This window comes from Macaca thibetana, chromosome 5 (genome assembly GCF_024542745.1).
Source record: "Macaca thibetana thibetana isolate TM-01 chromosome 5, ASM2454274v1, whole genome shotgun sequence".
Taxonomy (NCBI): Eukaryota; Metazoa; Chordata; class Mammalia; order Primates; family Cercopithecidae; genus Macaca; species Macaca thibetana.
The window spans coordinates 43,961,292-43,975,199 of NC_065582.1; the positions used below are offsets into that span (position 1 = coordinate 43,961,292).

The 13,908-nt window shown below is 42.1% G+C and overlaps 1 protein-coding gene across 5 annotated transcripts in view; it reads left to right on the forward strand.

Moving 5' to 3' along the window:
• The window catches only part of ZNF827 (zinc finger protein 827), a 174,712-nt gene that overhangs the window by 76,804 nt on the left and 84,000 nt on the right, over positions 1-13,908 (forward strand). For all 5 annotated transcript variants that reach the window (XM_050791755.1, XM_050791756.1, XM_050791757.1 and 2 more), the window contains one exon: positions 12,664-12,903. In XM_050791755.1, coding sequence (XP_050647712.1) covers positions 12,664-12,903 — 240 coding nt within the window. The remainder of the gene's footprint in view (positions 1-12,663; positions 12,904-13,908) is intronic.

The window sequence follows — 13,908 nt, forward strand, 5'->3', positions numbered from 1 at the left end:
GCTGGATGCAGCCAGCCCTGGAACTTGGTTCTTTCTCAGCTACAAAGAGGAACTTATTCCAACAGGCTCTCTGGCCGTACTTGATGTTACACTTGCTCTGGCCAGTAAGCACCCTTCTGTTTATTTTGTAATTCCACATGCCCTTTACAAATCCTCGAACCCATAAACCTGAATGGCCCCTGTTGCTTTCCCCCTGCCCCATATGGGAGCTGTTGCAGCTCACACCCTCAAGGCCACGGCCTCTGCACCTCCCTTTTTAACCCTCAAGCTTCAGGCTACCCTTTTTGCTTTTTTGACCCAGCTTTCTCCAAGGCCTGGGATTCACAAGGCCAGGCTCAAAAGGGCTCTTGTTTTATTATCATCTCCCTGTCGCATAGCTGCATATGTTAATATAGCCACGAAAATTTGTATTGGCTTGCGTTCCCAGAAACCAGGCAAGAACTCTGACAGGAATTTCATGTGCTCCACCTTCATCGTAGATTCCTTTTCTGTTGGGCTGCTTCAGGACTAGGGCAGGGAGGGGTCTGGACGCAGCAGGGAGTGGGGAGGGCTGCAGAGTGGTGGATCTGGGGTGGGGGCGTGCCGGAGGGGCTCCAGATCTTCCTTTACAAATACGGAGCAAAAGAATTAAGAATGATGCCTAGGCCTTCCTCTTGGATTCCTGCATCACTTTCTGTTTCTGGTATAAATGACTACAGATGTTACCTAATCGGTAACACATACTGGGGCACAAACGAGAGGCTGCTAGTAAATACGTTTTGATGATGATGACTCTGAGAAGAAGCTTTATTTTCCGAGGGATCCAGTTGTAGTGTGGTTGGAAATACTTGAGTAACCAGTCAACCTGCTCAATTTTTCACTCATAGGACAAGTTTCCCTGATGGATAGAAGGTATGTACCTTGCACCATTCTAGGTTTTTGAGGCTCCTCCCAGTAGCCCTTTTGGCTATATGTTAATACAGTTATAGTCTTGTGAGGGAGAGCTTAATCGTTATTCTCCTTAACAAGATATCAAAAGCATTCTCATTCCACAGTGGTTTTTCTTCTCATCACCATATTAACCTTTCACCTTTAACTTATTCATGTCAAAGAAGGGGAATATTTGCATGCATAATTAAACCCCATGGATATGGTGCCCATCTGGGTACATGCTGGTCTCATAGACCTACCCCTAGAGAAGGGAATCCTCATTGCTAAGTAGCTTGTCTGCTGCCAAGTGGCCAGGTCACCCACTGGGCAGGGGCTCTACTGCCTGGTGCGGCAGGGGCTACTCAGCACATCTGTGCACTGCACTGGAAGATGCATATAGTCTGGGAGTGATGGGACCCTTTCCATTGGGCAGGGGAGTGTCAATATTAGCCCAGGAATGGAAACTTTCACAAAGAGAATTTTTTTTCTCCTATGGCTTTTAGGATTCTTACAGAAAGACAAATGATTTAAAAGTGTTTCCCCCCCTCCCATCAAGCTGTAAGGACCTGTGGTATTCTTTCTGAAAGGATCTTTGTCTTCCCTTCTAATAATTCTTCTCTTTACTCCACCCATGTTTGTATTTTTCCCATTTTAAGCCATCCTGAGTTTATGCTGTGAGTTGATTTACTTCCTTTTTTCTAACTATGGGATAGCAGCTGGATTCAAGCACATTTCCTGGTTTCCTGTGGCTTGCCATATGCTTGTATCACTTATCTCCACAGCTGGAGAGAGGAGGGGAGGTTATAGAATTTATGCATGACCCATCACATTTTATCTTAGGTACAAAAGCAGATGACGAGGGTCACTGTTTAAAGAATAAATTATGAACTTGTTTCTTTACTTCCTACTATTACCATCCTTTTCCCCATAAACCTACCCTTGCCCTAAACATATGTACACACTTCCCCTGTTTTTGCTACCAGAAATTCTTCCTGCTATTTTTGAGGTAGAGGGCATTTATGGGGACAACCTTACAGAGCTTCCTGTGGTCGACACGCATGTTTCCAAAGGTACATTAATAGCCCCTCCACTCAAGAGGGAAAGAGGCCCTCAACAGAACCAAGGATTAATGAGAACAAGAGGTGAAATTGCACTGATTTGTGGACCTGATTATGTGAGCGGGATCTCTTGCCTCTGCACATTCAAATATTGGTAAGAACCTTCACTTGGAAATCAGCCATGTTTATTTAGCCAACATATTGGGTAATATGTAAGTAATACTTTCTTTAGAACTTTTTTTCCGAAGAGCTGTGAAGAAGAAAGAAGAAAGCTGGGGACTAGGAAGATAGTTTCATCAGGACAGAATTACACATTTAATCAGGACAAATTCTTTCAATTACTTCTGCTAGACCCCACTACATTTTGCACCCTGTTTATCTTATACTGTTTAAAATATTTTCTTCTAAAACGTTGTTCATACTAGAAAGCTCTTCCTGCTTGACATTCAGCTCTCCCGGAGACACCCAGGGTGGGGTATCAATCCTGTGTGTAACTGTGAGTGTTCAGTGACTAGGGCCTCGCTATTCTGTGTAAGGGTTACCGCCTCTTCTCCCTGCCATCTGGTTGGTGGTTTCTGGCTCTTCAGCACCTGCGCTAGAGAAGACACGGGAATGAGAGAGAGGAAGGGAAATTAGAATGAGTCGCTTACACTACTTGTAAGTAGCTTTGATTTAAAAAGCATTTGGAAAAAAAGGTTGAAACACAGCCAAAATACATCAAGGGAATATCCATGCACTCTGTATCTCCAGAAACTATGGGGAAGTGAGAGCCCGGAGGGAACATTATCCACCAGCAGGAGGTCCCACCCCACAGTCCAACGACTCCCACAGTCATGGGACTAGGGACGGTACCCTATCAAAAACAGGAACTCACTTATTATTGGCTGTTGCAAAGATTTCTTGGGAGTTTAAATGAACCCATATTTCTCATCCTATTGTTCCATTTCTTCTTTGTGACCTCCTTCCTTTTTGTTTTATCTCACTTATTCATTCATTAAGCAGATCTTTATTGAGCTACTACCATTTTCCAAGCCCTGTTTGGGCACTAAGGATACAGAAGTGAATAAGGACCTCACCTGCATGGAGCCTACATTCCCTTCCCACCCCATCTATTGCTACCATATCTTACTCCTGGTATTGCCTGGGTTCTGGTCTCTGTTATTATCTGATGCTCCACTCTCTGCATATTGATCAGCCCTTCCCTGCCTGCTGGGAACATTGACCAACAGGAGTGAAGTAGTCACGGCTTCTCAGCAGAGATATCCTTGCGACAGATTCATTATTATTTACATTAGCAATATTTGTAGATTAATATTACTAGTATCTATTAGTGTTATATACTAGTGCATATTAGTAATATGTAGCACCACATAAGAAAAGCATGTTAAACTTGTCAGCATATACTGAAGCCCTTTGACCCTCTGGAAGTGGAAAATACTTGAAAACTGACAAACTCTTAGTTATTAAAATAAAACTTCTTTTGCTCCTTTCCCTCCTTGGACATTAAGGAATCCCTCTGTCCTCCAACCCTTTGTGCATAAAGCAATGGCCAACCCATCAGTTGACAGAGATGGCCTTTGCTTTTTGGTAATTTTTTATGGTAGCAGGGATTCTACTGAATCTTTCAGGAATTGTTTATTTTTTCATCATTTTTCTTTTTTCTGCTTTTTTTTTTAGAGACAGGGTCTCTCTCTGTCGCCCAGGCTGGAGTGTAGTGGCACGATTACAACTCACTACAGCCACAGATCCTGGCCTCAAGCTATCCTCCCACCTCAGCCTCCTAAGTAGCTGGGACTACAGGCGTGTGCCACCATGCCCAGCTAATTTTTTTATTTTTATCTTTTGTAGAGACTGGATCTCGTTATGTTACCCAGGCTGTTCTTGAACTCCTAGCCTCAAGCAGTCCTCCCACTTTGCCCTCCCAAAGCACTGGGATTACAGGTGTGAGCCACTGTGCCTGGCCAGAATTTCTGTATTTTAGATTTTTATGTTTTAGAGGGGATTTCTAGACTGATTTTAATGTACCGTCTCATTTTGAAAAACATCTTTATTAAAAGTGATTCTCCTGCCTCAGCTTCCCAAACTGCTGGGATTATAGGCACGTACCATTGCCAGGAATCCTGTTTAGAACCCACACAAACACACACACACACACTCTCACACATGCACACACACCAGCACTCTGGTTCATGGAAGGATATATAAAGGCCTATTAATCACAACAGATAAGGATGGACAGGGCTTAGATTTATTAAATGGCAAAGGATAATAATGTTAAATAGCTTTAAGGTTAGATCAGATACTTTAATTGACCCTTTCCATTTTTTTCTTTTTTCTGACTTTTTAATATGAGACAAGAAAAGTATATTCTGGACATTAGATGAAAAATAGGTTAATTTTTTTAAAATGAGATCATTTGGAATGTTACCAGATGGCATATATACAGTTCAAATGCACCTCTTTAGCTAATTTCTAGTGAAATCATTAAATGAAAAGAAAACAAGATGATTGGGAGAGATTTTACATTTAACACCAGGACACTCAAAGTTCAACAGATAATGACAGAGCCACCCCACATCATCTGCTGGGCTGCCAAAGCTAATCTCTCTGAGCTCCCAGCGACTGAAGGATTTTAATTTTGATTTTGATTTGGACAAAAGTGAAATTGAGTGCAGAATTTGTTATGTTTGAGGGACATATTCTGATATCTGGTCACTAGAATCAAGTTGAAAACTCATACTGCAGGTGTGGGCGTACTGTTGTGGCCAGTCTGAAAACATTTGCAGATATCCAACTGAGTTAGCTCAGTCGAGGACCTGTTGCATTGATAACTGGTGTAGAGGACACAAGACTAATTTAAAAATCTACATCAGAGTAAAGCAACGAGTGCTTTGATCTTGTAGAAAATGATATGTTTCATGTACCCCAGAAAGAAATTCCAAGTCTCACTAACTCTTTTTTACCTATAAAGTTTGAGCTCAGCATTTTTAAGACATGTTTGTTCTTTGCTAATTCAAAACAGTTAGCAAAATAGAATACCTGGTGCTTCTCAGGTGTTTTTCTAAAACTGACTCTAAGTTGATCCCCTGCTCACCTCTGTCTACTTAATTATGAATTCTAATTTGAATAGCTAATTCTAATTAGAATAGCTAATTCTAAAGACATTTGTTAATTTTCCTTCCTATATTTGCAGGTATTATACTGCTGTAGAGGGAAAACGTTGGTTACTTTTTGATTTTGATGATCAAATTCAAGAAATCAATTCTAATAAAATACCTTTGAAATTGTTTTAGGAATAAAAAGTGTGTGTGTGTGTGTGTGTGCGCGCACACGCGCGCGCGTGAGAGAAAGAAGGAGGAGGCATACAGAAAATCCTAGTTCTATCATTTAAAACAAAATTCTTCTGATCTTTAGGGTACTGTAAAGATTGGTGTCACCACCAGAAAAAAGTATTTCATTCAATTAATGAATGAATTAATTAAAGATTTAATTGGACACAGATTTTATATCATCTTCATCATAGACACTGGCTTGGTCTCATGTTTTGCTCAGTTTTCCCTGCACTATTCTGAGTGAAATGTGGTGTGTGTGTGTGTGTGTGTGTGTGTGTGTACTTGAGGTCATCGTATGGGTTTTCTGTTGAAAGCTACCATTCTTGAAGTTTCTTATATTTTGAGGAGAACTAAAGGAAAATGTGCCCACTACTGTTTTCTTTTATGGAGAAAGAGTCCCCTCTTTTCCCCCAGGAACAGATGGCCAGTGTGTCCAGGAGGGAGAGCAGGCATGGGAGCAGGGCTTGCATTGCCTCTCTCTGGGGTGTGGCAGCACCCATGGGCAAGCCCCGGTATTGGGAGTTCACTCCTCAGAGCAGGAATGAGGAGCTTTTCCCCATCAAGGGCCACACTGTAGAGAAAAATGAATTTTAATATGTAACTTCCCATGGAGAAGAAGCATATAATAAGCCCATCCTTTATAGAACATAAAACTTGTCTCAGCCGGGGGCACGGTGGCTCACGCCTGTAATCCCAGCACTTTGGGTGACCGAGGAGGGCAGATCACCTGAGGTCGGGAGTTCGAGACCAGCCTGACTAACATGGAGAAACCTTGTCTCTACTAAAAATACAAAAAATTAGCCGTGCATGGTGGCGCATACCTGTAATCCCAGCTACTCGGGAGCCTGAGGCAGGAGAATCGCTTGAACCCGGGAGATGGAGGTTGCAGTGAGCCGAGGTCTCACCGTTGCACTCAAGCCTGGGCAACAAGAGAGAAATTCTGTCTCAAAAAAAAAAAAACAACAAACTTGTCTCAATTGACTTGTGATTCTGTTCTGTGATACAGAGGGAGACACAGTGTAGGGTAAAAAAGCCAAAAGAGAGAATAATATTAAGCATCTGAGCAATGGGTTCTTAATTTTCATAATAAGGATGGAGATACAAGGTATCTCCATTGCACTGGGTACCTAGCTCCAGTCACAGGGTGAGGGATGACTTCAGGATCTGAGGCTGCTTCACTTCCACGTTGCTTCTCTCTAAGAAGAAGAAGCTAAACACGTAATTTCAGACTTCTGTGGAATAAACATTTCCTTTTCTGCCTCCATCCTTGGCCTCCACTCCAGTAGATCTGGGGCGTTACCATTCTCTGAGCAACCAAGAAAACTCAGCCCAACTCTTCATTCCATTGTGATTTTGGAAGGGCAAAAATAGAAGGCAAAGGGAGCAGGCATCTTGCCTTTATGAGATGTCAGCGGGTGCCAGGCCCAAGGTAAAGATGTTAACATAGGGTCTCATTTCTGGGTCCTGATCATTTGTTTCACTTCATGGGACCTTTTGGTCTGCATTCTTGTTCACAAGGTTTTAAGTAATGATCAATCCCAAGACCTGCAGGAATCAAATTTCATATGTGGAAGGTGTTTGCCCAACCAAGACCTTTGTATCTTTGAGGTTTATAAGTTGGAGATGAAAGATTTTTTATTTATCCCATTGAAAAGCCTGTCACTCTGGAAAGTGAATGGTGCCAGCATGGCATAGTTGACAGTGCTTTTAGAGGCTCTTTTAAGCTTTTTATTCTTCAATACTAGATCCAAATCATGATAGCATGATGAGAATGAGAGGGAATAACCAATTGATATTGTTTCTATCAGTGCCATTTCCAATGTTCCATCCTTTCATACTTCATTGTAATCTGTAGCATGTATGAGTGTTTGCGTCAGACTGAGGGCCCAGGAAGGGAGGATAACATTACACACCACCGTGTGCCACACTTCAGGTGATGCATGGGGCAATCATAGCATTAAACTTGCTCAACGCGCCATGCCCTGTGCTGTCTTGGGGATGAAAGATGAACGAGAACTAAGCACTCCCCTGAGAACTCAGTCCAGAGGGGAAATGAATCCGTACAAAATAATTGCTGTGTAAGACATCACAATATCTGCAAGGTACAAACACTCTAGATATAGAAAAGATGAGGGAGAGAGTGCCACTCGAGGAAGATACAGGAAGGCTGCACACAGAAGGGACATCTGAATGGGGTTTTGAAGTTTGAATAGGCTTTATCAGCATATTTGGGAAGGAAAGAGCACATAACAAAAGATAAGGCAAGGGGCAGCATGCTCTGTTCAAGCAACTGGAATATTTCAGTATTGCAGGAGCACAGAGTCACACGGTGGAGTGCTCAGAGATGAGGTAGGGAGGGTGGGGCTAAGGCTTTCTGTGGGACAGAGAAGGAATCGTTGTGCAGGTGCAGGAACCCAAGGGCAAGAAGGCAGAGAGCAGGAAGCTCACGTGGCACGTGCAGAGCCTCCTACTTCTCTCCCAGCTTCCACGCCACCACACCAGGTGGGACTATTCCCTCTCTATCTCTTTTCCTTGCTCTTTTCTTCCTCCTCCTCTTAAGGGTAGGTAATAACAGTTCCACCCCATCCACTGCCCTCTGCTCACTCTCTTTTGCAGACCTCACTCTGTCCCATGAATTCAGATGACTTCCCATCTCCATGTCACAAATGTCCTTCCCTTCCCGCCTATAAGCCGTCACAACCTCCACTTCCTGTGGGAAACTTGTATACTTAGGCAACACAGAACTTCTAAATTTCTCCTCAGCCCAACTTTTCTAGTTTCCTTGCTCCTATTAATATTATCTTCCAAACCTTAGAGGCTTACAATTCATAGAATTTTGTTTTTATCTCACCTGCCTCTCATCCAGTTCCTGTATACGTTTCATCCATAATTTCTCTCACATTTGTTTCTCCTTTTTTTTTAATTGAGGCATTTTTTTTTAATTGCTCTGTTGCCCAGGCTGGAGTGTAATGGTATAATCAGGGCTCACTGCAGCCTCGACCTCCCAGGCTCAGATGATCCTCCCACCTCATCCTCCCAAATAGCTGGGACTACAGGCATGTGCCACCACATCCAGCTAATTTTGTACTTTTTTATGAGACAGGGTTTTGCCATGTTGCCCATGGCTGGTCTTCAAACTCCTGGGTTCATGCAATCCATACACCTCAGCCTCCCAAAGTACTGGCATTACAGACCCAGCCTGTCTTTTCATTCTTAATTCAGACTACAGTCTGCCACCAAGTCCTTCCCATTCAACCTCTGAAATATCTTGTAGTTTTTTTGGTTTTTGTGGGGTTTGTTTGTTTGTTTGTTTTGAGACAGAGTCTCCCTCTATTGCCCAGGCTGGAGTGCAGTAGCACAATCATAGCTCCTTGCAGCCTTGAACTCCCTGGTTCAATAGATCCTCCCACCTCAGCCTCCTGAGTGGCTGAGACTATAGGCACACCACCACACCAGCAGCAACAATATATAAAGTTGGGATAAAATGACTATTTGTCCTATTATTTTGGGAAGAGATTCTAAAAGGATTCACATTGTGTGTGTACAGGAAACAATAAAATCCTGGATGTGTAGACATGTCCCTGAGTATGGGAGACAAAGCTAAGAATGAGTAGAAATGATTAATTCAACCATTGTTATGTTAGAACACCCCAGGCAAAAAGAAGAGAGCTGGCCTGGGGACCACGTGAGGTATGTAACAGAAACCAGTGTTGCCAGGTCAGCCTGTCCAGGAACCTGGCTGAGATGGCGATTGATACTAGGCCTAGGCTAGAAATGAAAGGAGCTTTTTCTTTCTTCTTTGTCTTGTGTGGTGATTGAACTTTTTTTGGAGCGAAAACTAGAATGCAGCAAAAACTTTAGAGCCATGGTTTTCAACCAGGGTGGTTTTGCCCTTCCCTCCCCCGAGAAAATTTGGCAACATCTGCAGTCATGTTTGGTTGTTAAAACTAGAGGATGGAGCCCAGTATGGTGGCCTGTGCAGGTAGCCCCAGCTTCTCAGGAGGCTGAGGCAGGAGGGTTGCTTGAGGCCAGGAATTCGAGACTGCAGTGTGCTGTGACCACACCTGTGAATAGCCACTGCACTCCAGTCTGGGCAACATAGTGAGACCTCCATCTCTTAAAAAAAAACAAAAAACAAAAAACTGGAGGATAATCCTACTGGTGTCTAGTGGGTAGAGAGACCAAGGATGTTGGTAAACATCCTACAATGTGCAATATAGTCCCCCATAACAAAGATTATCCAGCCCCAGATGTTAGTAGTACCAAGGTTGAGAAATCCTGCTTGAAAAGAAATGCCAAGAAAACACTTGGCAATAATGCTATTGCATGGAAGAGAAGGGACTAGGATATTTACTGTATTATATGTCCATTGTTTCACTTGCCCATTGAGATGTTAGTTTGAAAACTCCTCTCCCTGAGTCTGGAATCTGTCAAGTGAATTAAGAAGGTCAAAGGCTTTTTATCAGTGATCAGTGTTTTGTGCATTCTTGAAAGGGCAAGGGTTGTCATAAGAAAGAGCAGAAAGCACTTCATGTAAATCATACTTGATGTGATCCCAGGAAGCTTTTAAAAACTAATTTCTTTAAATTTAGTGGTGCAAATAGCCAGGTGATTTTTGATTCCATGGTCAAAGCTAGGGAAATGAAGCAGGGTGGTGTGAGGTGTGAGGAGAAGATAAATAAGAGAGCTTCTTTCTGGCTTTGCTTTTTATAGTGTCAAGATTTTTTTAAATGAAGTGAATCCCTTTGTATTTGTCCTAGTATTCTTTTGTGTTTGTCCCCAGGCCTTAGAATGACTTCCCAGTGCAAGATTCAGAAGCATCATTATGTACCTATGACACTGACCCCACTGTTTATTTTCCAAATATTAGGTACTTTGGGGAAGCATGACGAGGGAAGCTGTGTTGTGACTGCCCGTGAGGGTGGCTGATCTGGCTGGAGGTCAGGATGGCTGTGAGGTCACCAGATCCCTAAGGGGCTTGAGGGAGGAAGATCAGTTCTCCAGGAAGAATCAGATGGACTGGAAGTAAAGGCAGAGAAGCTAAGCATGTATCTTGCACAGCTTTCTTCTTCTTCTGTTTTTTTCTTTTTAAAATTTTTTTATCATGACTGACTGAATCAGTGAACTTGATTTTTATGAGCTGCTTCGCAGACATGCAGAGAAAAAACAGCTTGGCAGGAGTAGGGAAAGCGGGGAGGGATCTAAAGTAAATACCACACTTGCCTGCAGTTTAGTTGTTGACAAAAAACAAACAGTTTTCCCTGAGAAGCATGTGTAATATGTCAGGAAGAAAAAAGAGCAATTAACACTCTTCTTACATAAGATCTTGATAGCACTGTATTAATTTTAATCATTTAGGTTAAAATGCTCTTCTTTTTTTTTTAACTACCAGACAATAGACTATATACATGTATTTGATGTTCACCCACGTCATGCTTTCCAAGGAAAGCATAGTTTTTTGGACCTCCCAGCTTCTAACAATGAGATTTCCCTGATGATATCTCCTGGCTGTCCCACAGATCAGCACGGCCTTTACACTGTTTCTTACTGTTTGTTCTGTGTACCTATGTATCTATCTGCCTGCCTATCTATCTATCTATCTATCTATCTATCTATCTATCTATCTATCTATCTATCTATCTAAAGTTTCCAAGGTCTGCTGTAACAAGTTACCACAAAGTTGCGGAAGCATGAAGCAGCAGATATTTATTCTCTCATGGTTCTGGAGGCTCAGAAGTCTGAAATCAAAATGTTGGTCTGGCCGCGCTCCTTCCAGAGGCTCTAGGGGAAGGTCCTGGCTTGCCTCTTGCAGCTTCCCGTGGCTGCAGGGACTCCTTGGTTTGTGGCTGCATCACTCCAGTCTCTGCCTGTTTTCACATGGCCTTTTCCACTGTTTCTATGTCTTGCCCTCTTCTGTGTCTTATTAGGACACTTGTCACTGGATTTGGGACCCACCTAGATAATCCAGGATGTTTTCTTCTTGAGACTGTTGACTTAATCACATCTGCAAGGACCTTTTTTTTTTCCAAATAAGGTCACATTCGCATTCACAAGTTCCCATGGTTAGGATGTAGATGTTTCTTTTGGGGGACCACAATTCAACCCACTACTCTATCTTTCTGTCTATCATCTATCTGTTCAACTATCAAAATCCTCTTTGATTTTTGTTTTCCAGAGTGCTGAGTACACACTAGTTACTAATTATTATTATTAATTTGAAAGTGTGGCCTTATTTTAAAGCGACCCAAGTTATTTTCTGGGCTAATTGTCCCACCTTGTTTCAAAGATGTTTATCATTAACTCTAAGCAATACACGGACATAGACACTCCACCCTTACAAAACAAGTATGTGTTTCAGACTAAAGACCCAACATGTAATAGCCACACCTAAATGACAAACGGTAAATTGTACCACTACTATAACTTGTAAGATTGCTGTTTTTCTGGGTGTTGCTCCTTGGGCTGCAGTTAACTTCCTACATGGTCTTCCATACACCTCCAGCAAGGTGCAAATGTCTCCGCTGAATTGACCCTATTTATCCTTGATTAATGTATGTGCCCCGGAAGAAAGAAAAGCAATTGGTCAGAGCTTTAAAAATAGAGGGAGAGGCTGGGCACAGTGGCTCATGCCTGTAATCCCAGCACTTTGGGAGGCCGAGGCGGGCACATCACCTTAGGTCAGGAGTTCAAGACCATCCAGGTCAACGTGGCGAAACCCCATCTCTACTAAAAATACAAAAATTAGCCAGATATTATGACAAGTGCCTGTAGTCCCAGCTACTCGGGAGGCTGAGGCAGGAGAATGTCTTAAACCTGGGAGGTGGAGATTGCAATGAGCCCATGTCACACCATTGCACTCTAGCCTGGGCAACAAGAGTGAAACTACTTCTCAGAAAAAAACAATAATAATAATAATAGAGGGAGAAAACCATAATGTTAAGATGCTTGCTCTTATTTGATTCACTGAATTGAATAAGTTATAAAGCAAGAACAGACATTTACCATGTCCTCTCTCAGTTCTGGAAACAGCGTGGCAGAGAGGAACGGGCACATGTGAGTGGTGAGAGACCTTGGTCAAGAAACCTAGGCTCCAGCTTGCAGGCCAAGGCCTGGCCCTGCTGCCATCTGTGTGACCTCAAACAAGCCCCTGAGTCTCTGGGCTAAAAAAAACTAAAGTCTCCTATCTTTTCAGGTATCAGATGATTGAGCCAATAGTTTTCAAACTGTGGTCCAGTGTGCCGCACACACTCACTTTTCTCTTCCCTGACACAATCTTCATGGTTTTCTCTGTGATTAGAAACTGGGTTTAGCTTGGAATTAAGAAATGGTGGTGTTTTTGTTTCTCTTCATTCACCTGCTTGCAGCGGAAAGCTACAAAGAAACACAGATGGTGAAGATTAAAGAGGAACCAATGGAGGTTGACATCCAGGACTCCCATGTCTCAATATCACCCAGCCGGAATGTTGGCTACAGCACTTTAATCGGGCGAGAGAAAACTGAACCCTTACAGAAGATGCCAGAGGGCAGAGTACCCCCAGAGCGAAACCTCTTCAGTCAGGATATCTCTGTGAAGATGGCTTCCGAGCTCCTCTTTCAACTGTCAGGTATGTTTCTGCACCGGAAAATGTCAATAATTGGAAATCATTGAAGGAAAACTCTTCTAACACAGTTTTTTTTAAAAAAAAACAACCTGAATTGTAGGATGTTTTAGACAGAAATCAATTTTATTGCTTTAACACGCATACGGCCACCCAAACTAACACTTAATAAAGTGTTGCCAAGTAGATAGAATTCCTGCCAACCTTTCCTTAATAAATAGTTAAGAATCACTTGAAATTAAAACTCTATTCAATTATGTGCAAATGATTCCTGTTGACTGGGCTAAACACCTCACCTCTAATTTTGCTTAGGCAGTTCATCTGATTAACAGCCTTTTTTTTTTTAACGTGGAAAAGATAAATTTCAATGTATTCCAACAGTGACTGAATTACTATGACTTCCAAATTAGTGTGGTCTGAATTAATGAGGTTTTATTGTATCTTGCCAAAACAAAAATAAAACAAAGAAGGGAAAAGCAAAAGATGAAAATATGAGGACTATTTCCAGCTGTAGCCTTAGCAGAACCGTTTCTGTAAACCAACTTTTTGTACTCACGTACTTAGAATTGAAAAGTACGGTAATTACCAGCTCAGTGAAGTATCTGGATGAAATAGTTAAGGATCCCAGTACCTAAGTTGTTCCTTTTGTCATCTCTTTCAAGCGACACACCACTTGTCCCTAACAAATTTAACATGCTTCTATTTTTTTGTGCAAGATTGAGGTTGATGGTACATACATATATAAGATTCAGGTAGAAATACATACAAATACCTTGTCCAAAGTCAAGCACTGGCCTACAGTATTAAAGTTTATGCACCAATAAAGTCTGTTACTAATGTCCAACAAACTCTATTTTGTTATGGATAACACATTTAGAGCATCCATTAAATTCTCTCTTAAGGAAGATACCGGGAAAGAGAAAAAAAGCTAAAATCCGTCTGTCACAACAGTTCACCTTCTCATTGACCTGGCAACACAGCCCATAGCTGTGTAATTATCAGATGATGCTG